Source organism: Corvus cornix, chromosome 1A, assembly GCF_000738735.6.
Source record: "Corvus cornix cornix isolate S_Up_H32 chromosome 1A, ASM73873v5, whole genome shotgun sequence".
Taxonomy (NCBI): Eukaryota; Metazoa; Chordata; class Aves; order Passeriformes; family Corvidae; genus Corvus; species Corvus cornix.
In genome coordinates this window covers 66,170,871-66,198,581 of record NC_047057.1, presented here as the reverse complement: position 1 = coordinate 66,198,581, position 27,711 = coordinate 66,170,871, and the positions used below count along the sequence as shown (strand labels likewise).

Here is a 27,711-nt window from a genome sequence, read left to right as displayed (position 1 = left end):
CCAGGCTGAACAAAGCCATAATATCATTTGATGTGAAACAGGGATGCATTTACCGTCACTTAAACAACAATCAGGATGGAAGTTTCTCCCACGAGTCTTAAAGCTCCAAACACATTAGCTGAAGACTAAACCATTCATCTGATAGAGAAAGAACCGTATTTTTGCCATCTTCTTCTTAGTGGTTGTCACGATGGAAGTTGGAGGACCAGGGAGAAGAGAGAAGATAATTCTGTCCATTTTCTGCATCTTCACCAAAACTGTGGGAAAACGTTCTGGAATCTTTTTCTCAAGGGAGCTGACAATTGCAGTTCTTTGCACTACCAAATCTGAACCCAGAGAACTCTTGTATAGCTGGTTACAAACACTTTCACATACACCATTCACTAATACCTGCGATTTAACAACAGTGTCCATTATTTACACGTGTCAGGAAATTAATCCCCGTCTTTTCTTCCTCCGTTTATCTTCCTGCAGCCACCAACCTTAATTCCTAATAAAACCATCCTATTTATTGCTTCTGTTTCCCCTACCTAAGATGAAAACTGCCATGGAATGCTAAGAAGTTTCTCAGATCTCCAGTGGGGAAATAAATACCTGTGCAGCAGTACTAGGATACTTGACTATGTTTGCAAGGAACAATAGTTCTTTAGGAGGGGCATATTGTCTTAAATGTAAACTATGAGAACACAGTAGTTTCTCCGCTGTTTGTCATTGCTGCATCCCAGCTCCAGGAGGCTGCTTGCATTCTGCTACTGAGTACACCCAACAGATGTTCATTCCTGATACTCTGGTATCTCAGGCAGTTTTCTTCTAGAAATACCAGTGTGACCATCTTCCTTCTCCTTTTTTTCTCTCTTTCTAGACTTGCACTTTGAGTTTCTAAAGTATCATCACTGAAAAGCAAAACAAAAATCAGCTTCCCAAAAAAGCAGGCAAGCTTTCTTATTTTCTCAAGTCTATGACAGTGCACCTCATTTACACTGCTGCTCATGTTACAGAATCACAGAATCATTAGGGTTGGAAGAGACCTCTGGAGATCATCCAATCCAACCCCCCCTGCCAAGGCAGGGTCACCCGGAGTTCACAACCTTAACCATGGGTCCTTATGGGTCAATTTTGTATAACTGTGGCGAGCAGAGTTGGAAATTCCTTATCCTTGGTTTGCAGGTACTCCACAACACCAAATCCTATGTTATCTTAAGCTTCCCAAATTAAAATACATCATCACTCACCTTTTTACCCTCGGTACTCTCCCCACTGACATAGGACAGTTTCCGACGGACGTAGAAGAGCATATCATCCTGCCGGGGGGCCCACTTCTCCATGAAATACGTCGAAAACATCCAAGTCCAGAACACAATACGGTCATCTTTGAAACACCCTAAGAGGTATAAAAGAAAGGAGAGATAAGAGTTGTGAATGAGGATGTCACTTTTGCTTGTGCTTAACACCAGAACTGTAGCTCTAAGTTCTTCTATGGTGCACAGCCCAGCTGTCACTTGGCCTGAGTCCACAGCCTATCTTGGCCCACTGTCAAGCACATCCCAGCAACCAATCTGCCCCTCTGCCCCACAAGCACAGGTCAGGACCCAGGAGGAGACCGTGGCTCTGCCTGTGCCATGAAGAAGTGCAGGGCCAACACACTGTGGGAGAACACATCAAAGCCATACTCCAGCACTTTCAAAGACATGCGGTGACAGTACATGCTCCAGTTAATGACCGGAAGCCATAAGGTGTCAACAGGTTTCTTATGGGCTCTTGGGGGACTACAGCCAATCCTTCAGGAACTAACAGCTGATGTCTTCCTTAAACTGATACACAGGAACAAGAATGTGCCTGTGCAGGGGCAACTGTAATTCACGCTCTCTGACAAAGGAACAAAATCCAACTCAAGGAAACGACAAGTTCACAAGTCTTGAATCCCAATTACACAATAAAAAGTGGAAGGAGAAGGGCAAAACTGGGAAAAGGAAGATGCCACAAAGTCTCACTCAAGGAGACAAATGACATCAGCATCAGCAATAGCACTGCAGTTGGCCTCTGCCCAAGAAAAGGAGGCACAGTAGAGGTGACATCTCATTTTGTGAAACTCTTCAAAGCACTTAGCTGTAATAAAACAGCAAAGGGTGCTGCACCTTTTGTGTTGTTAAAGATAAGAAGAAAATGTAGTACTGTGCCTGGTGATAGGGGAGCTGATTACTCCTCTACAGAGTGATTGCATCCCCTCCTCAAAGCCCTACTGAGAGATTAACTGGCTGTTACAATCAAGCTGTTTTAAACATGTGAGGAGAGAAACACTAAAAAACTACAAATAATTATATTGCTGACACACAGCAAAACCCTGAAATGGATAATGGGGATAATGGATGGTTATTATGTACAAGACAGCAAGACAGGTGGAGGTGTATGTACACATGTGCAACTGCCAACCCCTCCTCCAGAACATCCACCCTTTACAGGACATCCTCAGCACATTTTCCTACTTCACTCCGTGTGCAGTATTTGCCAGACAAATCTTTCTTCCAATCTTTAATTACTGGGTTGGGCAGGAGATTAGACTTCCAAATTTTCAGAGACAGATGTGTGACTGAAAGAAAAATATTAAGTGTCTCTAAACAAAATAAAAAGTAATATTGAAACCACACTAAAATTCCACTGATGGACCATGCACAGAATACGTTAATCAACATCAAGCAGGACAGTATTTGAAAATATGTGTATAGCTGGTATTAAAAAAAAAATGGAAAGGCTGAGGGAGAAAAGAAAAAGGCCAAGGTGGATCCCAGTGCAGGTTAATTCCAGGCCACACTGCAATTACTTTATTTGCATGACTGCAGTGAAGTAATTTCAATTACTAAAGGCAGCATGGAACATAATGTGTAATCCTGAATAAAATCTGCACTAAATACTTGAGTACTTAAGGACTATCAATTTTTTTCCAGCAGACAAATGGAATCAAGCGCTGGAGAGATCAGATACAGAATGCTGGGCATCTTCACCATGGGAATGTTCCCTTTGGGAACAGGTGAACTGAACTGTGTATAGTGAACAATTACACCTGAGAGCATACCATGCAAGAGTGGATTCCACTGTGTTCAGACTCACAAAACCAGTCTGAAAAAGGACAGGATTATCACCAGTCTGTATATTCACACAGGAACATCCAGAAGAGAAAAAGAACTATTCAGGATTTAAGGACAAACCTCCCTAACGCAAGGACAAATGGCTCTAAACCACCCACAGATACATATGCAGGCTGGAAATTCAAAGCTGATTCCTATGCATTCAAGCCACAAAGTTCAGGAGCAGCCCCCTCAATTGGAATAGTGAAGGTAAAAATCGCTGCAGCTAAGACAGAGCTCAACTTGGTTAAGAAAATTCCTGTGGTACCCGTGACAGCTGAGGACACCATGACCCAGTCCCTCCTTTATATTTAGCAAAGAGCAGAAAATGGCACACATTCATCGTGATTCACTAATAGTCTCAAAGACACTTATTAAATCTCATGGCATTAGAGTACCTGAATTCCCAGCCTTAATTAGATGGGGAGGGAGAAGGAAACACGGAAAGAGGATTGCCCTGAGTTCCTCTGAAATTCTAAGAAAGACAAAGGAAAAACTAAAAAAAGAATGTACATTCTATAAGAACCATATCTTAAAGTGCTTCAGTGTTCAGAAACTGCTTTGGGTTTGCTCCATAGACAAGGAAACAAAATAACTCTAGCCAAGCCACTCCTAGGTTTATAATGCAAAATCAAGTTACCTAAACCCAGCATTATAAAAAAGGGTTTATTAACCACTTCTACATTCTGACAGTACATGCAGAACTCTGAGAAGCTGTCCATGAGCTGCTGACACTATCAGGTGTGGTTTAGGCTATAAACCACAGGAATTATTATGCTCACCTAACTATTTAGGGGTAGTTATAGCATATATATTTAGGATATATATATAGCATATACAATTCTGGGTGGTTATACCTGCAGGAGAACAATAGAACTGGGTAGGATACCAGGACTTTGTGCGTGTGCTTTTCCCTCACTGGGGAACACAGGACAAACTGATTACATGGATTCAACCTTAGTTTAAACAGAAAACCTGGGGTCAAAAGCGCTGCAGCACTCAACCTACTTCAGCACTGCAGTACAATGCAGGGGAAAAAACCCTGGAAACCCTTAGAGCCACATTGGATCACTGTCAATTCCAACCCCACCTGCAACTGATGAGATGCAAAACTCTTCTCCATGCTTCAGGGATGCTTGCAGATTCTGCTGTAATTAAAACCAGACTGAGGATGCTGCGACTGTTGTGACTGCAGTGGCTAAAGGACTTGTCTTGAAGCCAAAAAGAGTCAAACAACAGCAAAACAGCTGCTTTTATTCAATTCTAGTAGAAGCAGAGAGGATGTGCAACAACACACAAGAAGATTTAGCCGTCAAAATCTACTATTAAATAGCATTAACTTGCAAAGGAGACAACATTTTTATTTGTAACCAGAACTTCTTAAAACTTGAAAGGGAGAAAATCTACTACAATTTAAAGCCAGAAACTGTCAGACCCAGTATGTCCACTCATGAATGCCTTCAACTATTAGATCCCCACATTACAGTAATTTTGGTCATTTACAGCATCTCACTGGAAGCCTTCCAGCTTTGCCATGAAGAAAACTGGAATTTTCTATAGTTGAATCTATAGTTGAGAGCATGTAGCAAGTCAGCTTGCTGAAAACGCTCCTTCCCTAGCAAATCCTACTTCTAAAGGAATAAAATGGAATTAAGAGTTCAGACTATAAATCTTAATAAACCTAAAGTTGGTTATATGAGACCTTTGTCATGAACAAGTCCTAATTACAACAATTACTGTAATTATTCATTTACATGTATTTTATCCTCATTAGAAGCAAAATTTATGCCAACTGCTATGTAACAAATGTCTTTCTTCTTACCTATTAGATTTTTATACTGAATATTCATTTCAGGGAACTGACTTCATATCCACATAGGAAATTGTGAATTCATTTTTTTTAATGCTTTCCAAAAAATCACTGGATAAAGAAAAGTGTCAGGTTATTATCTTGCTTCAAAGGAATAGAAGAAAAGACTTCCCATTCAGTGGATAATCATTTTTTCAGCATGCACCACTCAGAGCTTAGAGGAACAATAATTTCAGCTAGACAGGGTTTCTTCCTATGCTTTTATTCCTTTAGTCTGCCAGGAGATACTCCTCACTGTGAAACATTATAAAACTCATTTCATCCAATACTCCCATAGTGATCACCTGTAAAATGGCCATCCTTAGATGTTAAGGGGTTAATTAAACACTAATGAAGATCTTTACAACCCCAGCATAGTGACAAAGTGAGAGTTCTAAGCAATTCACACTGTACTTAATTTTTGTTTTGAGTTTAGCAAGGACAATATGTGAAATGCTTCACGTATATTAAAACTGCCTCTGATGTTATAAAGTTGTAACTATGACTGCATAAAATCAGAATGGATGTTCCCTCTCTAGAGTTAGTTCCCAGCTAACCAGATCATCAGAAATCTATCCCATGACTATGTACAGGGACACCACTTAATCCCTTCAGCTTGACCTTATAAAAAGAGGACTCCATTGAACTTCCAGAAGTTCAGTGGCAACCAATATTTGGAAGGCAGGTGACACAGAGGGAAAAAGTTTTATTGGCAGAACTTTGGCTAAAACAGGAAGGCATCATGGTAGCAGCAGGGACAGGGGCAAGACATGCCACAGACACAACCCTCCTCCTCACCCTAGAGTTAACTATTCTACCCCACCAAGTGTGGCGTGCACACATCTATTAATCGAAGATGACAAAGACTCAGTATTATTCCAGTCAAAAGAACTTGAGATTTCTACCTTATATGTTTATCCAGAAAACAGCTGGAGATGAGCCAAGAAATCCATAAAAGGGTGTGGAACCAGGCTGCAGGGAGGCAAGGATCGATTTCAAGGAAATCTATACTTGCACACTGGGCTCCCCAGCTGTGCAGTTACAAATTCAGGAAGTCTCATAGTGCTTGTGCCATCTCACCAACTTTTTGGCTGGACACAATCAAATGGTCTGGAGATAACTAGAACAGAAGAAGCTCTCTTCCTTCTCCTAGCTAAACTGAGGAAGCACTCAGCCTCCCTTCCTCCTCTTGAGTCTGGGAAAATGAGCTGCTTCCCTCTTTCCTCTCCAGCTTCAGAGACTGAAGAAGCCCATGAAGGTGAGCAGAAAGGAGAGCAGCAGAAAGCACCACTACAGAGAAGCAGGCAATGAAGAACCTAAAGGGTTTCTGATGCTGCTCCACCCAGAAGCAGAAGAAAACCCAAAGTGACTGAAAAAGAAGAAACTCTGTCACCAAAAACAGGTATCGACTGTCTTTTCTTAAGCCTTCAAGTGATTTTCTGCTGGAATCCTGGGTTCAGAGAATTTCAGTCTTTCAGTGCTGACAGGCAATGATCTTCAAAAGCACACTGCATTCGACCTGAGGCCTTGGGAAAAGCTTCCCAGATTATGTAACAGCACTGAGATTGTTGCTGTGTAAAGTTGTATCACTGGGTGGAATATGTAGAGGTGTAGAAAATTTAGGTTTATGGGATATAGTAACAATATGGAGGATTTTGGGTGTGGATTAGTTCTTCTTCGTTCCTCCTTCTTCTTCACAAATCTAGGTGGTTTGGTATTGGTTCAAAAAACCCGCAGTGTGCATCATGAATAATTAGTTATTGGATTATAAGTAAAAATAAATTAGTTGGCATTCTATATTTGGATGGTTTGGACTTTAAATGGCCTTAGAAGTTAGAACTTGGGGCCATTTTCCACCTTGTTAACTTAGAAGGCACACTGTGCAGCTATGCCATAGATAAGAATTAATAAACATCAATTAGAAGAACAACTCCGCGTCTTCCGCCTCTTAATGCAAATGCTGAGTAAAAGAACTCGCGAGTCAGAGGCAAAATGAAAAATAGAAAATTGTTGGAGAATGGTTAGAGGATCAGGGACATGGATTATTGATAAAACCAGATCAATAGAAGAGCTGTGCAGGCAAAGGCCTGCAAGCAAAGGCCTTCATGAGAAAAAGCCTCCATGAGAAAATGCCTGCGTGAGAAAGAGGCCTGAGAACAAAAAGGGAGTTTTTAGGAGGTACAGTGCTGTTCTGATAAAGATGTGCTGACCATGAGAAGGGAGGAAAATCTTCAATCTCTCAAGACAAAACATAAATAATAGAAGCTTGCCAAATGTAGTCTTTGATCTAACCCAATTATGTAGAAGTAAGAATGCGCTTTTTTAAGTTTAAACTAATTAAAGAACAGATAAGCTTGTACTTTCACACTATATAAGTGCCTCTGTATTGCTAATAAACGAAGCTTGCATTACCAATCACATTGATTGTCTGCATGTCTTCCCCCACCAGAAAGTGAGCAGAAAATATAACAATTTTCAACACACACACAACCTTTACCTCCCCCCATCTCCTTCCCAAGATAAGAAGCCCTGCCAGGTCCTTCCAGACTCCCAAAGCTCCACTGGCCAGGAACTGAACAGGCACCTCCTTTCAGATCCAGGCCCCCACCTGCCACCACAGATGGGCTGGTGCTCTGCCTCACCAGACAGGAGCGACACAGTGCCATATGATGCCACTGACAGCTTTTCCAGCTCTGTCACTGGCTCCTCCTAGCGCCCGGCAGAGCCCCAATGGGGGAAACGTCCCAGTGCTCTGGAAAAAACTCTCAAAGAGCCACAGGAACCCCTCAAGCTCGCTGGAACAGCTCCTGGGTGCTGCTCTTTTCTCTTCCTGATTCCTTTCCTCCTCCAGCAGCCAGTTCTCCACTCCCACTGCCTGCCAGCCAGGGCACGCTGCCCAAAGCTACCCCTTGGTAACACCCAGGGGATGCCACAGAACATGCTGCTCAATGTGACAGCGGCTGAATTGCCACCAGTAGGACCAGAACTTCTCAAGACTCATTTTTACAGGCACTTCCCTTCAAATCCAGGCTGGGCTTGGTCCCACCACTTGCTTCTCCCAGCTCCTTCCCAAGAGGCACCTGGAAAAGCTCTGCCCTGCCTTCAGCACATGTGCTGCCACCTCCCCTGTGGTGACTGAAAAGATTTATCTGGCCAGACTTTGGGCTGACAAATGTCTTTTATCAAGTGTACAGCCAAGAGAAGGTAAACTTAGATCCAATAAATTCCCAAATACAATAAATCTGGACCAAAGCAACACTAAACAGGCTCTGCATAAGGCGTTTCCTCCACCCATGGGGCTGTCCCATCCCGAAGGCGTGAATACCCCAGGAGGGGTCTGTACCTCAGGAGAGCTCCCTTCATCTTCACCAGCCCCAATGACAATGTGCCAGGGAGTAAAGGCTTTTGGGAACTGCTGCTTACACAAGGGCTTCCTATGCAAGTAACACTGGCCACTGCTGTGGCCTCAGGTTCCAGGCATGGAACCCTGAGGTCACCAGCTGGCCCCTTCTACATGGCCTCTTCTTGCAGAAGCCTCTGCTCCCCAGGCCCTTGCAAAGGCTCCCAAGCACATACATCTTCCACCAGAGCAACCCCAGTGCCTTCTGAAACCCCGGGTCACTTCCAACCACATCTAGCCAGGGAAGGGAAGTCTCAGAGACAACAGATCCCCGTAAGTGCCAGGAAACAGAGGCACAACCAAGGAACTCTGCTCAGCACCTCTGACACAGGGCACAGGGGAGACCTGAGCTCTGCTTTACAAAACACAGAATCCACATAATAAAACAAACCCAAAGAACCCGCAAGTGCAAATGCCCATAATCTTGTCCTTCCTTGCCAGCCCTGAGCCAAGGCAAGGACGTGGCAGGTGTCATCCCTTTCCCCGTGTCAGACACAGGTGATGCCCACCTCCACCTTCATGCCACTGGCACTATCCCACAGCTGCAGAAAATAAAGCTGATGAGAGATTCAGTCAAGCAGCATTACTTTCCCCTTCCATGCAGGATCACATGGCACTTTACCACACAAATTTCCCTATGCTGTCATCCCCCAGCAAATCCTGTCTGCTGCACAGACATTGCTGGCTCTTGCTATAAGCCTTTGGAAAAGCCCTTGGAAGCAACTGGGGCACTGCAGCCACACAAGTTTGACAGGTGACTCCACTGCAGCTCCCGCAGGAGAACTGCCAAGGCACTGCTCCCTGACAGCTCAACAGCCACACTAACTTCTTGTCTCCCATCCCCTTCCCAAAACAGCCACAGGAAGAATGCAGGAACACCAAAGTCCCTACCCCTGGCTGCCTTTGTGTACTCAAGCACTGCACCCGGGGCTTGCGTGAATCTGCCCTGATTAACAAGAAGTTTGGCTGTAGAACCAAATCAAATAATTAAAGACAAGGATAGCTGGTGCCAATCTAACACATGTGCACAGACTTCCTACTAAATGTAATTATGGTATTTCTGTAACACCTTTTTGAGTTTTTCTACCTTCTAATTAGCCCCTGGCAAGCAAGAGGAAGAGTGCAGACACAGCCAGTGCCGAGACCAGAGCAAGGTTCCTCCACAAAGCTGCTCTCATTTGACTCAGGACAACAGCACAGAGCAGAGCTTTAGATTGTTGATCTGTCAGTTATTTCTGGTTTATTAACAGTATCTATAATGATTTATCCAATAGAGACAAAGGGCAGATCTCTTTGCAGACTTTTGCAAAAAAACCCCCAGCTTTGTACAAAAAAAGTGGCAGTACATTTATTCTACCACCTGCTGATTTTGTACAGAAGCCCATATAGTCCAGGCACCTAATTATACATGACTCTTACCAGGTGTAACTACCTATTATGCTCACTTCTAGAGCATGTTTTTTAAGAGGTTACCATAATTATCTTATTTAAAAATTTATCACTAGAGAAGTATTTCCTATAGCTCATCCATCTCTTTTGAGTTACTCTTTTGAATTACTTTTGCTTTTTCCATTTTTTGAATTTGAGGTCTCTTTTGAATTACTTTTGCTTTTTCCATTTAAATCATGTTTTACCAAAGTCAATGAAGTTAGTCTTGCTATCCTACAACAACGTCTGAAACCTACAATGTTTCCCTTCCTTCTCCTGCAGCTCCTACTGTTTTAACCTCTCCTGACAGAAACTGCCTCTTCTCTGTGCATCTACAAAGAATTAAAGTCAGACCACAGCAAGATTAATTAATATAATACCATGCAGCACCTAAAAGGACTGCTGGTCATTACTTCTGTGCCTGAGCACAGACAGCCCTGCCAGTCCAAGTTACAAACACTTAATGCACAGCTCATGCATTTAAAGACTTAATTTGGCCTCAATGGTACTCATAGACTTTTGGAATGGGGAGAGGACAGCTCAGGGTGAAGAGAATCCTCAAACACGACTACCAATTCCACAATTTGCAGGAAAAGTTTAGGAAAAGGAAGGTGTCAGCTGGTTTTCAAAGGAAAACACAGTACTTTGAGATAAGAAAATGCATAAGAGATGGTTCAAGCTCACCTAGGAAAGGCCTTAAGGAAGAAAAAAACAGCCAAAAGCAGTTCTGGCCTTGCAAACCTCCCCAGCTGGAGAACACAAAGTGGAGGGCAAAGCACAGAGAGTAGGGCTTAACAACTCAGTATCTGAAGGGTTTTTTTCAACATTTATTTTAGGGCCCAAAAGTTTAATTATTTCCTCAGTAAAAAAGGGGAGTCAGGGGGGTGGGGGGGGTGGGGATGGCAAGGGGTGTGAAGCACACTACTTCTGCACACTTAAAGCATCAGAGAAAGAGAGACTAATCAGAAGGAGATGAAACAGTCAGACAGCTCTAACCATAGTACCTGCACATTTTGAAGGAGCTCCTTCACATATTTAGACATTGAATTCAAAAAGAAACATTCCCAAATGATCCAGGTTGTACAGAAGGCATGAAAACGCAAATCAAAAAACCACCAGAAGAGGGTTGTCTGCCCCCATTACCAACTCTTTTGGTCTGAATAAGTTACTTAGCAGCCCTGCCTGACTATTCCATATGTCATCCTGTCACAGAGACAGATCAGTTTAATAAATACCTTCCAAATATTTCATTTGTACTTAGTGAGAAACATGCTTTAAGCTATTCTTTGTCAAAAATGCTCTCATATGTGTAGATTACGACTCTAAAGTAGTGTAAGCAGAGATGAGCCTAAGAGCATCCATGGAAACATAGGAAAGATACCAAGAACCTATTTAGACACCAATTACCAATATAAGTATCATCAAGTGTCTGGAACTACCACTTGGAGTGTCCGGACAGGACACCACAGAACTGCAGTTTAACGTCTTCCTAAACCATCTCCCCGCTATCACTTTGATCTGCCTTGTTTAATTAAATAGTGACACAAAGAGCTTATTTTTCTTGTCTCCTATGAGCTTCTTGGGATTAACACCGGAGTATTATTCTGCAGCACAATGTCTTACATTGGGTTTAATGATCAAAGTTATACATCCAGTAACTCCACAGAGTTACTAAATGATCAGCATAGAAATACCACAAAGTAGCTAAATTCAGATAATCAAAAACTGCACAGTATGAAATTAAAGAAGAAATATTTCAAATTCTTTCTGTATTACACCCCATAGTAAAACACTACTACAGGGTATTCCTGATGAGGAAATCCCTTGAAGAACACTTTCCTTTTAATTCCAAGGAATACAAAAACATCATGTAAGAACAGTGAGTTAAGCCCAAAGGTTGTTTATTCCAGTATTGTGCTTTAAACAGCTGGCCCTGGAGATGGACAGGGAGGAGTAGAGGATGATGCAGGGGTGGCATTACCTTTCTCCTCAGTACATTTACAGCCCCCAGTGTTTCTGTGCCAGAGACCAGTGAACATGGCAGCTTGTGCTGGATGGCCATTCTAGTAACCTGTTCATCATCTCCTTGGACACACCTAGACTTTCACAACCTACAGTTGTTTGTGACCATGAATACCACAGCTTTTACCATCCAGGAGGTGGTTTTGTTTGGTTTGGGAGTATTTTAGAGGCTTGGGGTTTTTTTTTCCTACCAAATTCCAACTTTAAGCACTGGTTTTATTCACAGAAAGGCACAGTGAGCAATTACTGCCTACACACTGTAGTCACACCATCTACTTCACAAGTATCTTGTGGCACACAGGACCTGAAGCATCCCATTTCCAGGCTGACAAGTCCTACCCTACCAGATAAGTATCCCCCGTACAAAAGTCATCCCCATAGCACCTCTACTGCCCTTCTCTGAACCTTTTCAAGTCTACAATATTAAAGATGAGCAAATGCCATGGAAATTTTTTGTGGCAAAACACTGATTTCAATCTCTTCCCTCACAGCTTCTAACACCTGACATCCTCTTTTGACTGCACTGAACAGGGGAACAATTACAGCTCCTAAACTAGGTAATACCAACTGCTCTGTGAAGACAATGTTTGCTAATCAGCTAAACCCAGTGGCAGAGTTTCTAATGCAACAAGTTTTGGGGCACAAACATGCCTTTCCACAAAACTACTTCCTCTTTTCCCTTGCTCTTCACATCTCATTGCAGAACTGTAGCACAACTAAAAGGAAGAACCTTTATGCACAGGCAGAACAACAGTGCAGATTTCAAATGTGCTCATGCACAAGTGGACACATTACCAGGCCTAGAAGAGGGTACATTAGAGCTTCTACAGGCAACACTTCAAACACAACCAGGTGTGAAACTGCACAGCTTTGCATCAAGAAAATCCATCCCAGAGCTCTTCACTTTGACTGCATCTTTATCAATACCTTACATAGGAAAGCTCAATATTTAATATGCTTTAATTTTCCAAGATTAAATTTATAAAAACCCACTGCATCAGCAATGGAAACAATTCCAGCCACCTGAGGAATACCCTTGACACTGAAGAGCAGTCAACCAATACAAGTTTCTCAGCTGCCTCCCTTGCTCCTAAGATCTTGTACAGCCGTTTCTGAATCCAAACAATTCTTTTCTGCTATTTTATGTTTTACTGAATTTCACCCAAGAGAGAAGGCATTCACAGAAGTAAACCTGAGTGTGGCTTTAGGCACATCTGCAATGCACAATGAAAGGAGAACAATACACAATACAAAACGGTTCTCTTAAGGACCAAACTGCTTTTTCTATGGCTAATTGAGCACCTCCTTATATAGAAAACAGCTAAAATCCAGTAGAACAACTCCCATGAAGAGCTGTTACCTTATGAGGAAGGGACAACATGGTTCAACTACCAGAGTTAACAAGCATCGTCTTTCAACTTCGGGGTTTTTCTCTAACTATTTTCTTACCAAGCTAACATTTTCTGCCCAGTATTCATCTCACTGTTCTAGATACCAATAACATGTCTTATCTACATCCTCAACTGCTTTCTGATGTACTTGTGGTTGCTTCAGAAAACTTCAGCTTCTGGAATGCTTTTAATTCCATTTTCTGAACTTCACATATGATCTGCCACTGTGATTACCTCTACCACATTTGTCTTCCCTTTGTTTTCTCTCATGGAGAGGAGCACAGAATGACTTTGGGGAAGTCCAGCACAAGTTCATGTACTATTTAAGCTGAAGACACGTGAAGAGAGCAACTCATGCTAAGGTTTACACAACAGCCATGCTGTGTCACATATTACAGTTTTATACATATTACTGGAATGCACTTAATGCTGGCCGCCAAAATGCAAGGGACACACAACTTTTTGTGCAATATTTTGAAAGTTCACTAAAAGTGACAGAGAAAGGTACAACTGAACATGCCTGAGATTGAACACTGGCCACAGAGTTTGGCTGTGGCTTCAGAGCTTCTTCAAATTTGGACCCTTTGATTCCTCACATCCTGGAAAAAACCAGTATTGCTTATTTGTTACTTCATTTCATGCAGGTAGTGAGAATATTGAAGAAAAATAAGTGTTCACTTGCACAAAAGCATCAAGAAGTCTCCGTGTTTGGACTCTGGGCACTGCAGTTTTCTCCTTTATTTTACTTGCGATGGTTTCTGTGTTACTCAGAAGTGGAAGGTGGGAGAGAGATTACTTTCTTTCATCCACATTGTTGGGGTTTTAGGAGCTCCCCTGGGTTTTTTTTGTTTTTTTTCTGTTAAAGGATTTTTCCCCCATACATGTTGCTAGGGGAACAAATGGCCAGGTGCTTAAGAAGAACAAAAGACCTGGCTGCTCTTTTTTGTTTCACCTGGGTGTGTGGTCAGTCGGTCTCAGCGTTCGGAGAGAGAGGGAAGCTGCTTGTTCTTCGGCCGTTTTTTCTTTCTGCCAGAGCAGCCCCGGGATCCCAAGCCTGCCTTCCCTGCCCTGCTGGTGGCCAGGCTGTGGCCACCCTGCCCTACTGCTGCTTCGAGCCTTCACTGTGTTGTAGCTCTGCTCGCCCTGCCTGCCCAGACCTCCGGGGGGTTCCCCGCTTGGATACATCTCATCTGCCATCCGGGATTTGTGCTCGTCCCTGCTGTTCCAGCCTGCTGTTCCCGAGGGTCCGGCCAGACACCGGGATCGGCTGCCCAGGGGTTTGTGAAGCCTTTGTTCCACCCCTTCCCGGATCCCAGGGCACCGGTGCCGCGTGCTCCCCGAGCTCGCTCTGGAGCGCCCCCTGCAGCCGCGGGGGAACCATCGCACCTGCCCTGCTCACCGGGAGCCGCCAGCGCCCCTGCCGGCTGCGAGCGGAACTGCACCCGAGGGGAAAGGGCCTGACAGCCGAGAAGGCTGGCACTGGGTTTGTGATTGTTTATGTTACTGCCATAGTTATTGCTGTTTGTTTGACTGGTTATATATATATATATATATATATATATATATATAATAGTAAAGAACTGTTATTCCTATTTCCCACATCTTTGCCTAAAAGCCTTGATTTCAAAATTATAATAACTCGGAGGGAAGGGCAGGTTGCATCTGCCATTCCAAGGGAGGCTTCTGACTTCCTTAGCAGACGCCTGTCTTTCAAACCAAGACACACATTTATTTCAATTCTCCATTTCCATTTTTACCTGCACTTCTTCCACAGCAGAAAATTGCTGTACAGCATCACTGCTGAGAAGACAAACACAATCTCCTCTAGAAAAAAATTTTGTAAAATATATTCCTAAAGTTCACACATCTTCTTGCAGGTCTCTTCTTTACTGTTACATCATATGCTGAGCAAACCATCATTTCAGTTAACACTCACCATTAATCAAAGCCCATATAATTTAAAAGCATAAACTACTATGTACCATCTACAGATTTCCACTTTGAAAAGTGAAATTCAAATGGCACCATAGCAGCATGAGAAATACTTTCCAACAAGAGTAACCCTAGAAGATAAATTTAAAGAAAAATCATCAAATATCACAGGTCAGTACGAAACACCAAATAAAGACAGCATTTTACAGGTGGCAGTTTACTTTCAATATCTAGTCCTAGCAAGGGTCAATACAATGGAAAGGATATGGTTACATGCTACTGAATTGCAGTGCACAGAAATAATAAACCCATTTTCATCCAACAGTCGTCAGCTACTTTGCTGTACTTCAGTCTCTTAAAGCATGTGGTAGTTCAGCTCCCTAGAAACTGCACCCAAACTTCTCTCAAACCATGTGCAATTCCACAAAGGACTGCAGCATCACCTCCACAGATTTTATTTACTCATTAGGGAAGCACCAGAGGAATCACCTTGTTATGCCTTTCATAAGAAACTACTGCAGAAAAGCTGCTGTGTTTCAGAGCTGGCCTGAGGATTTAGTGCAGGTGAAAACATTCTCCTTCAATGGAGGCAACCCCACTGGATGCAGACACTTTAAACCCAGTGAAAGAAGAACAAATGGTTACACATTTCCTACTGCTGCTTCCAGGATTACCCAGCAACAGTCCCAAACTTTCCAAGACCTTAATCCAATCTCGAAAGGTCACTTGGCAACTTACAAAGCATGCTGGCACTGCTGGAGTGCAGAAACTTGTCTATAACAGTACAAATGTGTGTTTTTCACTGCTAAATTACATGCTATTTTTGTTCTCTGCCAAAGCAATCCCTCCAATCAAAGGTTGCTACTTCTGTAAATTTATGACATCCAAAGTCTCTGTTTTCACACTTAATAAATACTACTACTGTGGTAGATCAGGTAAAACCAGCAAATTGTATTTTTGAAGTATTCCAGCCTTACAAAACTACAAAAGACTGTGGTTATTACTGATAATTTCATGTACGTATCTCCCCCAGTACCTTATCTTTGCCCAGGCTGCTAGTTAGCAACATGCTGCCAAGGCAGAAGGAAGGAGTAGTTATCACAACAGCAGTTTGCAGAGAAGCAGAGTTATTTCCTACCCATACTTACTATCACAGGCTGGTATTTTCCAAATTCTGTTTCTTTTCTGGTTAGAAACATCAGCAGCATCTTTCTTAGTGAGCACTTGGCAACTTTATGCTGGAAGCCATAATTTTCACTTACCTTCGACACCACAAACCCCACTCACTTCTAGAAGTTGACAACCAACACTTTCATCTATCTTGCAGCCAAGATTTTAAAAAAACCAACTTTGATACTGCCATCTTTCAGCTGGGTGTCCAACTTGACATGCACACGTAAGACAATCAGTCTAAAGAAGGATGTATTTCTTTAAAAAAATAAAAAAAGCCCGTTAAAAATCCCAGTTTAGGTTGTTCAGAGTTGGGTTGTCCAACAGAGGGTCTTTGCCAGCGACTAGATATTTCAGCTAATTAGGCATCGCTCCCTTTAGCATTGACATTACTGTTAATGCAGGTTTCTAAGACAACAAATATAGCTGTTTAGCTAGAAATAAAAGTGAACTGCCTGCCCACTCACCTACATCCTAGTAAAATCTCCTCTTACGGCAAATGCAGGCCACTCTCTTTAAGCAAATCACAGTCATGCATGGAAGAAAAATGTTTCCTCTAACAGCTGATCACTTTACTGTGAAACCATCAAACGGTCAAGGGAAGCACTCCCAGGCTGTCATGCAGGCAGTGCAGGTTTGGAGACCATCGATCCCCTTATCAGCACCACAGGTTTTCATGCTGCAGGCACCTTGTACATGTGAGGAAAGAGACAGTTTCTTGACAGCCCCAAGTAAGGCACAATAATTTAATTTAGTCCACAACCAAACAACTGGAAACAAGAAAAAAACTGGCTCTCTGGGGAAATGGTCATGGGAGGGGAGGGGAGGGGAGGGGAGGGGAGGGGAGGGGAGGGGAGGGGAGGGGAGGGGAGGGGAGGGGAGGCAGAATTTTAGTAACAGATGTGACATACTACCTTCAGGCAGAGAGAACCCAAAAAACTGCCCTAAAGCCAGTACCCTACTCCTTAAGGGAGAGCAACTACTGCAAAGCTGCTGTTCTATTTCATAAACAGAGGTTCAGTCTTCCATTACTATTTTAGCTACTGAAAACATGCCATCCCTTTCCACTGGTAACCAGCATCACTGTCCCACTGTCTTCTCCAAAGGGGAGACTTGCACAGCTACAAATCCCTACAGACCTGGAAAGCTTGTACATGGGTGTACTACAGCAACCTGGCCAAGGCCACACAATACTGGGCTAAAGAGTTAAGACACTTCCAAGCTTTTTGCCTCCAACCTGCAACATGACTATTGTTTGGCACTTCAGCTCTGCTTCTTTCCCCCTCCTTCCCTCCCTGGGTCTCTCCCACCCACCAATAACCCTCAACAGGCACTCTCTCCAGGCCAAAAAGAGTTACAAAAAATGGTTTATAAACAACCAGAGAAAGTCACAACCTTTATCTACTGAGAAATCACTTCTTCTATCTCATGACAGTTACAAGGTCTCAAGTGGGAACACGTGAGCTGAAAAAGGAAGGTCTTCCTTACAAAATTCCTCAGCACAAGCACCACAAGGCAATGTCTTTTACTGCTTTTCCCCACCACTGGGCTTACAAACATCCTCCCCATAGATTTTGATTACATAGTTCACTGCCTTTTGATGTTGCAACTACAGTTTAGAAGTATAGAAATCTTAATATTCTTCTATTCAATCATTAAAGCACTGAAGCATAGATCCTGCATTTGAAGAGACACACCAAGGATTTAGATACAGCCACAATAAGTCCAATTTCCCCCTATCCTTTTGTTTTCTGTAAATTTTAGGAAATGCCCTCAACCTCAGGTTTCAGAGACAGTGACAAGAAAGTACAAATTTTTACTCGTTGCATTCTTCACGGCATTTTGCTGAAGAAACATTTGTGATTCCCTTCAAAGTTTCTTACCAGAAAAACAGACAGAGGAAGGACATGTTTACACTTGATTTTCCCCTTTTGCCCCATTCAGAACAATACAGAGTGAAAAATTTGAACCCGGACTTTTCTTCTTTTCTGGCAGTTGTAGAAAATGACTCAAATTGGAAAAGAACTCAGAATTCCAAGTTTTTACACAAAAAATCACAAACCATTCTGTATTTGTATTTTTGTTAAAAAAGCAGAATTTATGTTATTTACAGGCCAGGTGGTGCTCCTGGCCATGTCACAGGAAGGAACAGAAGACAGCACAGCTTCCCGGAACAGGACACTAGCCTGCTCCAAGTGCAACTCTGACACTGCTGGCACCAGCTACAGCAGCCTCAGAGCAAAATATTAGAGTGAGCTTCAACACAGCAAGTCTAAATTTTTAATCTCTTTATTTTGGAGACACCTAGAAATGTTACTTTAGAAATGAATTCAAGACAGCAAAACTGTAAAACTGGCAAACAGCGTACTTGGGATCTTACACTTTGCCTGCCTTTCCACTTTTCCATTTGAGACTCACAACCACATTTTCCCCACTGGCTTCTAGGAACAACTAGATGCACTCAAGTGTGGAACAAGTGCAAAAGGTATCATTCTTCCATTCAAAAATATTTCTGTTGTGTCACAGGATTAATGCATTGTATTAAATATGACACATACGACTACTTAGATATCTATCACCAAATGAGTTAGCCTGACAGTTGTTGAACAGAAGAAATTAAAAAATCTCATAAGAATTATTCTGGTCCTGTAACATTTTTAAAGCATCTAATGCAAATCTTTAAATCTTTGTTCCTTTGTTAACTGAAAGAAAGGAAAAACCACTAAGGAAGAACAATCCAGAATGAATCTGCAGAGTCAGAGCAAAGAACTCAGCATAACATAATCTATGCTTTTAATTTCAAAGATCGAAGAGGATGAAATCAGTTTCCCTTTAATAATGTAAAATATGGGCTACTAACAATTCAAATGATGCTTTGAGTAGAGTTTAGTCACCCTCGTTATGAAAAACATGTTCAGACCTTCATTATTCAGGCAGAATTAAATTACTCATTAAAAACAAACAAAAAAAAGGTACTTCAACATTCCTACAAAGTATATAAAAAGCTGCATCATCATTATTCAGATGTCACCTGGGTTTATAGAGCTTTATCTCCAAGTTGTACTGCCATGAGCTTGCTGCTTTCCTTATGAAAGGATGAGATCAGGTAATCACTAAGCAGGAGTGACCCTCATGAGGCAATAAACTCATCTCCTCAAGATCAATTATTTCAATCACACTGAACGCCCTGTGTATTATTGCAGAGCACTGAGTTTTATGGAAATTTGAAACCCACCTCTTAGGGTCCCTTAAGGCAGGTAAGTAAACATATCCCTTATTGGAACTGTAACACTGCTAGACATTCAAGATCTCCTGTATCTGCTCTCCAACAACACAGAGGAATACATTTCTAGTGAAATCCTTCGCAGCTCTTAGCAGAATGTTATAAATCCATTTCAAAACACTTCCCTCATCTGCACGGTGTTTCGGAATCTCCAGGCAATTAAATCAAGCTCTTCATAGTGGAAAGATAGCTCAAGCTTCACTGGCATTTTAATCCATTTCTCAAGTTTCTGCTGATCAAAGCCCTGCAAGGCAGGACCAAGAACTCTCAACACACCTTTTATCCAAGCTTGGCAGTTAGACATGCAAACAGAGTTAAAACTACCTGCGTTACTTCCAGACATAGATAATCAGAAGTAATCTATCTTCCACCTCCATGTGCTCACAGGAAACCCCACCCAAGTGTTCACTGATACTCTACAGAAGACCCGACACAATGCAGTACCAACAGATCAATAAAATGGGAGCAACACCTAACACAATATTCCTGACACTTGAAATCACTCTGGGCATGGACACAGGGAAATTCCTGACATGGGGCCTTTGCATGGGAACTTATGAAGAGCTGGGTCACTATTGAGCCATAAAGATTTTCATCAACACAAACAGCAAAACTAGGGGTAGTCTTGGCCTGACTCACTGAGCATCTCTTGCCTAAAGAGGAGGGACAAAAAGCCCAGTGATGTCATTTTCTAGAAGGAAACACAGCAAATTTCAACAGGTTAGGTCACCTCAAATGCACTTTTGCATATCCAGCACACTGTTGTATCTGGAAACAACCCAGAATGCTTCAAATGTGAAGGACTAATGATTGCCTGCCATCTGCTCTGCTTTCTGACATAGGAAAGAAAATTATGCAAAAAATATTCTGAAACATCTAATGCAGCCTCAATACCAGCACCAGAAGCTGTTTCCTCACTGCTGTGGCAGGACAGATACGGCTCCAAAATGAATTGCTCTTCACATCACAATACATTACTTTCCTGCAAAATACTACGTTCTCCTAAAGGGATTTAACTTGTGGCCCCTAATGAAATATGTCTAGGGAACCCCCAGAGTAAGAAGATAAAGAATACTACTGTTTTCAGAGTTCCATTTCTGCATAGTACTGTCTAGAGACAAGATGAACCAAAACCTCAAAAAACAAGAACTTCAGTTTTAAAGCATTGAAATTGCAGAAAACCCTATAAATCTTCACACATATAATTTGTGCCTTAAACAGTAAGAATTCAGGGGAAAAAAATTACTTAGGACTGTTGGTGCACCTGACTAACTTCAGCCAACGGAACTACCGCTGCAGTGTGACCAGGTGACCACAACTCCACAGCAGCAGCAGCATGATGCTGAATCTGCTGTTCCTGTATTCTGACTGCATTTTATCTCCTGCATAGAGAAAGGTAAACAAAACCCTCTTTAGGATCACACGCCCCCAAAAAAGAGTAATCTTGATTCCCTGAAATTCACTGTTTAACCCAAGGGACTGCAGACAGACCAAAACCAGCTTCTTTCACATACTTTTGAACACTGTCTGTAGAAAGCAGCTTCACTATTCAGTGGGCTCCTGACACCATGAACTGATTTTGTGCAGACTTTCTCTTTCTACCTTATTGTTCACTTCCTGGTAATACTTAAAATGTCAGTGAGCTGCTACCTGATCCTACTGAGACAGTTTACAAGGATGAGCAGATGCAACCATCATTACTAACTATTTAAAACTGCAGGGTTTTGGTTTTCCAGAAATGCAGCTAGAATATAAGACACAGTGTATTTCACCTATTGAAGAGTCTGCATCCTCTGAGCTTTTTCTGTTGATCAGCACCCTGAACACTAACAGTTAGAGGGGAGACCAACACGCTTCATTCTTCAAGAAATTCCAGTTTTCATTTCTTGGAAAGAATCCAAAGAGATAGAATGTTAAACCTTTAAAAGATCCATCCTGAAATTTATAGGTAAGATGTGTCCTAATCCCTGAGACAAACCTCCCATCCATCTTAAATTCCAAAACAGAACTCAGACTTCCAAATGGATTTACGGCTTAGTACCTTACTAAAAATTTAGGGTACACTACTAGAACAACAAAACTAAGCAGCTAGGGTTACTAGAGCTACAGTACTACATAAATAAGAGATAGGTGTTCTCAAATACCCTGACTGTTCCCACCATCAGGCTTATGGATCCATAATTCTGCCTGGAGGGACACAAAAAAAAAAAAAAAAAAAAAAAAAAAAAAAAAAAAAAAAAAAAAGGGGGGGGGCGGGGTGGTCCAGCAACTTCTGCTAGCATCCAAAAATGAACACCAGTATGCCATGACTTAGAAACTTAATTGTTCATTTTGGTAGGGCAACAATGTTCTGCAAGGTATTTTGTAGGGATTTGGGGGGGGGGGGGGGGGGGCAGGGGTGTTGGGTTTTTTTCTAGTTTTTAAAAGAATCTTGCCTCTTTACTTCAGCATCTCCAGTCTGACTTTGACAATTAGAACATGCACACTCCCAAGCAGGACATGAAAAATCTCACAGGCTTTCATCTCTATTAAAATGAAAGAATAAACTAATAGCCCAGCTGTTTAAAAACGAAGTGAAATCTGTAATAAAAAATAGTCTGTTATATTATCGATGTGGCATGGAATATCTGCCACAATCCAGACAGAAGCTAACCTTCACAGCCACATGACAAATCCCTGAATACACCGGTGAGTGATGGAAAGCCTGACAGGCCATTAGTGACATCAGCATGAATAGGGTTCTAAGGAACAATCAAAACAGAATTTTAAATTAATCGCCTTTAAAAGACAAACAAAACCAAACATAAAAACCCCACACAGAAAAAGGTATTAACCCTGGAGGGCTGCAGGCCTAGCATTTAGCCACAGATTGCCATTCTCCATGGCCTGATCCTACAGGGACACTTCCACTCTCGACTGTAGAAGTGACAGGATGGGATCCCAGAACACAAAGCCCCTGGACAAGCAGAAACACATTCCCATCCCCCGGCCAAAGCCACCAGATCAAAGAGTTTGCTCCACCTGTGGTTCCTCCTACACCATCCAAGTGCTCAACTACACATCAAATGTCTACATGCATTTTTTGATTGCAGAAATTTCTTCCAGACTTTTTTTCAATGCCAGCAACAACAACAACAACAAAAACAAAACAAACCACCTTCAAAATCATCTTTCACACTGCAATTTCTTTGCTATTTGCTCATCTTTCTCCAACTACAAATCTGAGGTTCAATACCTCAGGGTATTTACCTGAGGGTAAACTGGTTAAATCACTTTGACTTCAAAGTATCTACTTTAACTCTGATTTACATAATCTGTTCTGATCTTGCATTGTGTTTGCACTTTCTAGAACTTTTGCTGGAAAGAAATAGATTCTTCCTGGTTGCAATGTTGTGGGGGGTATTTTTGTTTTTGACTGATTAGGAAACTACTCTATAAACACTTTTTTATTTTAATATTTGTAAGTTTCTTACATTAGTATCTTTTTTTTTCTCTTCAGTATTTGACTATACATTTTTTACTGAATATTTCATATTCATTAGCTGCAAAACACTTTATAAATAGGGCAAAAGAAATAGTGTAAATAACAAGTTAAAAGTAATAAAAAATGTATTTTAAACTGCAATCAAATTGTTCTAAATTAAACAAACTCATTACAGGCCACATTACCCATAGTTGGTGAATTTGGCTGTATACATCCCTCAAGTTTTTGTTACGACAGATGTGATTTTCATACCTTCTTGTTATTGACAGATCAAAAGTAAAAAAAGCTTCTCAGCTTTTGTAGTTTCTCACCTGTGACTGCACAACTCTCTGAACTAACTCCAAGAACCATGAATGAAGAATGTTTTGTGTCTGCTGGAAAGTGACTCCTGTCAAACCAGTTCTATGCTGCAGAAATTCTCTGCAGACACTTCCACCTACTCTGTGGATACACTTTCTTCAAAGTTACAGATGAAAATATATCCTTCTTGAATATTATAATTTAAGTAAAAGTTACTACACTATGAAGAAGGTAAAGCCTGAATCTAGTAATTTCAAATCCAAATTAACCCTCCTTTTAATTTTTCATTTTAACCTCTTTTGTTTTCCAAAAATTTCTTCCCCTGTTCTTCATCCCTTTACCCACATTATGTTTCCATCACAGGGACCAGCATTTACTGTATGCCACCTCACCTTCCCTTCTCTCAGGAAGGCTGAAGAATTCTTTCTAGGTCTTATTCATCAAGGCAATGTGGCCCATGTATCATGCCACAGTCTTTTCTCACATGATGAGCCCCGAGGTTTGTGCACTGCTGCACAAACAAGTCCAGGCAACCCTCTGGCTTTGAGGATGAACATTCCTGCTTCTGCTGCCCCCATGCCAGGTACACCCTCGTCTCCTTAACAGCCATTCAAGTCCCAGAACAGCCCCAGGGCTGCCAGGAAAGCAAGCACAAGAAACTCTCATGACAGGTAAGACTATTGGGCCTCTCTGCTGGCACCTGGAACAGGTTCCCGTTACACACCTCAGTTTTCAGCTGCTTGTTAAAGCTCCATGTGCTGCACTCCACAGGGCATTCACCTTCTTTTCAGGATCCCTATGACTTCTCCATTTTTCACCCACTACATGTCTCCATTACTGACCAGCCACAGTTCAAGAGATTCGGATCTATCTATTTACTTTTTCTTACTCATTATAAGTTCCAGTATGAATGAAGTCACACCTCCACCCAAACCCACTCTACTACTCTAAAAGCAGGGCAAATTCTCACTGAAAGACAGAAGGACAAGGAAATTAAGCATCTGAAAATGTTACACAGTAGTATCAGGAACCACCAAAAATAAAACATTCCTGGTTCAGGGGTTTGGTCAAAAGGTAACTTCAGAGCCTTACATGCAGCCTGGCTGAGGAGACACACAGCACATCTATCATTCCCTCAGGAGGAGAAATATTTTGCCACAGAAATGTTGTAACCAACAGCATTTCAGAGGGAGCTTAGTGCACAACACTAGAGCAGTACTGTACAACTGGGTGACACGAACATCCAGCCAAGAATTCTTGGAGAGACACCACCCTTCCCAGCTTGGTAAATAATGACATGAGTCATTATTTTGAAGTGCTACCTTTTGTACATTACACAAATAGGACATTACAGAAAATCCCCACCAAACAAGGGGATTTACACTTTTGAACAAAGCCTGTCCAAATGCTTATGTGACATTCTTGAAACAAAGCAATTCCTCTCACCAAACCTCAGCGTCAGCAAAAACAGCAGTTTCTTCCTCCTTGGGCTCACTTCTAGGAAATACACAAAAGGAGAGAGGATGGCCAAGTTATGACCCATTGAGTCCCATTTTATTGTTGAGGGATTAGCAGCACCTAGGGAAAAGCCACTGTTGGAGTCTTTTCCAGCTGATTTGAAGAGAACTGAAAAACAACAGGTTTCACCTACTGATACAGCTCAAAAGGATATGGCCATTACCAAAAACCCCACCGTGAATATAAAACCAGCTGTGGGTGTGCAGGTCCTGAAGTCCCACAGGTTATGTGCCACCCAGGCACAAAAGGCAGACAAAATCTCTGTGTTAACCACTTGAACCCAGACAAGACTGTGACTACTTTCATGACTTCTGAACTTGAGGAAAACCCTTTACATCTGCTGTGCTGCCAGAGCCCAGCGTACTCCAGAACAGCCCAGGCTATTCCAGCTGTGTTGCATGCCTTGCAACAGCATTCACTAGTACAGAGCAGACACACATAAATTTAAGCCACAGAATTACAGCTTGGGTTCATCTACAGTTTCTACCAAGCACCACTCCAAAAGCTCAGTATTCTTCCTAAGGGAGGTATTTAAACAATTTACTAACCTGGCAACAATCACAACATAGGGGAAATAGCTCTTATTAACTGGGAATGACAATGTTATGGATCAGGGAACACGCAGCACTCTGCAAAATGCACATCTCCACACAGGAACAGACATACATGAGCAAGTCTCTACAGCCACGAGCAGCCCCTCAGTGCCACCAGCTAAGCAGCTTTCCTGAAGCTTTCCTTCCAAGTCTTCATCTGGTAGAACAGAGGTACACTGTCCTATTCCTCATGTGACTATCCCAAAGCTACTCAGCAGGACTTCCCATGATAGGTTATTGTGGATGTGTGTTCAAACACAAGCAGAGAGGAAGTATCCGCATGGTCTTACCAGCTACCACAGTTTTTCCCTTTTCCAATTTCAGCAAAAGAAAGTGATGGTGGTATTTCTCTTCCCTGGGAGTATTTATCTCACATTCAAACATGAGATGGCCAAATAGGACCTGACAGAAGCTTTCCAATGAATGCAGTCTCACAGGCATTTAGATTTTGTGGGATTTCTCCCGTTTTGTTTACAATTTCTTTGCCACAACATTTTACTTACTTTATTAGGGCCTGTAACATTTCAACACCACATTACAGCACACAGAGCCAATTCCATTAGAAAAAGGCATAAAAAACGAAGAATCATTTCTCTTTGTTCACACAAGATTTCACTCTGTGGCAAAGCAAAAAGAAAGAACAGAGAACTCACTCCTTCCCAGGGAGACCACAGCAAGCACTGGCAGACAAACTCATGCATAAAGGCAGAGAACCAGAGATTCCCCATGTCAATCCACACACCTCACAGCCTGTAAGACCTGAATAAGAACTTATTCTGAGCTTTTAACAAAGACTCAAAAATGGAGGAGACTTTTGGGGCCTTATAAATGAGCTGAGGAGGGAGGAGTCATTAATAAAGGCACCATGGAAGAAACAAGTGTTGCACATCACTTCTCATCATTTCAAGCTCTGCCCCTGCAAGAACTTCTGGATATTCATCCCCTCAGAACACAGGTCCAGTCCTGGCTACACAGAAGCTTTGAATAAGGTAGACAGAAATTCTGGATGTGAAGAACAATTTCCATGATCTCTACTGCTGCATATAAAAATTAGTAATTTCTATTCACTAGCCTGGCGAGAAGAGTTTCCTGATGTGAACAATTTTGGTTAAGGAGTTGCCATACCATTCTGTTGCCTAAAGTCGACTGAATTTCAACCTGAAACTTCTGTTTTACAGTGCATAAGCTTTGCCAAAACCTAAATAAAGACGTGCCATGTGAAATCTGCATCAACCAAGATGAAAGTAAACGAGACAGAGCGCTACAGAAATCCTCCACGGTTTAAAAAATTAACTGACCTGCAAGAGCCACAACGTTCTGTGCTTACTAGACCATGGCAAGTGGTGTGAAGTCATTTAAACAGAGAAGGGAGGTGTCAGGCTCAAAATCTCTAGAGAGCGTCTGAGAGCCGCACAAAAGCGAGCATTGGTAAGAGGCATCAAAAATCGGTTCTGTTTCCATCCCAAAACACACGATACGTAGTTTACACTTAAAAAACACAATATGGGCTGATGTGCGCGGTGCCTTCTGACCATTTTTCTCCAAGGGCGTTTCAGACAATAGAGCAGGGGGATGAGCCCGAGAGGCGCCCGGGGGCTCGGGAAGGCAGGAGGGCCCCTCCCCGTGCCGGCGGAACACAACAGGTGTTGTTGACAGCGAACCGGGCGCGGTGTCGGGCCGGAGCTGCCGCTCCCTCCGGGGGCTCCCGGCGCCGGTGCCGCTCCCCGCCCGCCCCGCCCGACTCACCGAGGCCGCTGATGTCGTGCCGGAGGCCGGCGCGGCTCCGCTCCTCCGCTATCGCCCGCAGCATGTGCCGCAAGGAGCGGTCGGGCTCACCGTCCGCCTCCCCGTCCCTCCGGGCACAGGCCATGCTGCCGCTGCCGCCGCCGCTGCCGCCGCCGCTGCCGCCGATGAGCTCATGTCAGGCCGCCGCGGAGGCGGCACCCGGCGCTCCCAACACGGGAATGACCAGGAGTCCTCCTGATCCCGCTGCCCCCGCCGCTTCCCCCTTGAGAAGTTTCCCGGGCGTCGCCGCCGGCCCCTTCCCGGGACACAGCGATCACTCGCACCGACGCTGCCCGGCCGCACTCCGCCGCTTCCGGCTACTGCGGCCGCCGGGCGGGACCAGCAGGGCCGGGATCCGCCCGGACACGCCCACAGGGCGGATCTGCCACCGACCGTCATCCTGGGCAACCCATCCTGCATCCCTGACATCAACC

At 42.8% G+C, this 27,711-nt stretch overlaps 1 protein-coding gene across 1 annotated transcript; it reads right to left on the bottom strand.

Moving 5' to 3' along the window:
• Positions 1 to 396: 396 nt before the first annotated feature.
• LOC120411957 (uncharacterized protein KIAA0930-like) lies at positions 397 to 27,619 on the bottom strand. Its single transcript, XM_039571564.1, has 3 exons — positions 27,239 to 27,619; positions 1,233 to 1,381; positions 397 to 893 (listed from the first exon to the last, which is right to left on the bottom strand). Exons 1-3 carry the CDS (start codon positions 27,360 to 27,362, stop codon positions 891 to 893), a joined length of 276 nt encoding a protein of 91 aa, XP_039427498.1. The 5' UTR covers positions 27,363 to 27,619; the 3' UTR covers positions 397 to 890.
• Positions 27,620 to 27,711: the final 92 nt, after the last annotated feature.

Excerpts from the sequence above, each read along its gene's own strand:
- LOC120411957 (XM_039571564.1), bottom strand. The coding sequence starts at position 27,362 with ATGGCCTGTGCCCGGAGGGACGGGGAGGCGGACGGTGAGCCCGACCGC. Across the intron at positions 1,382-27,238 it reads GCACGACATCAGCGGCCTCG|GGTGTTTCAAAGATGACCGT; the intron begins GTGAGTCGGGCG and ends TATACCTCTTAG.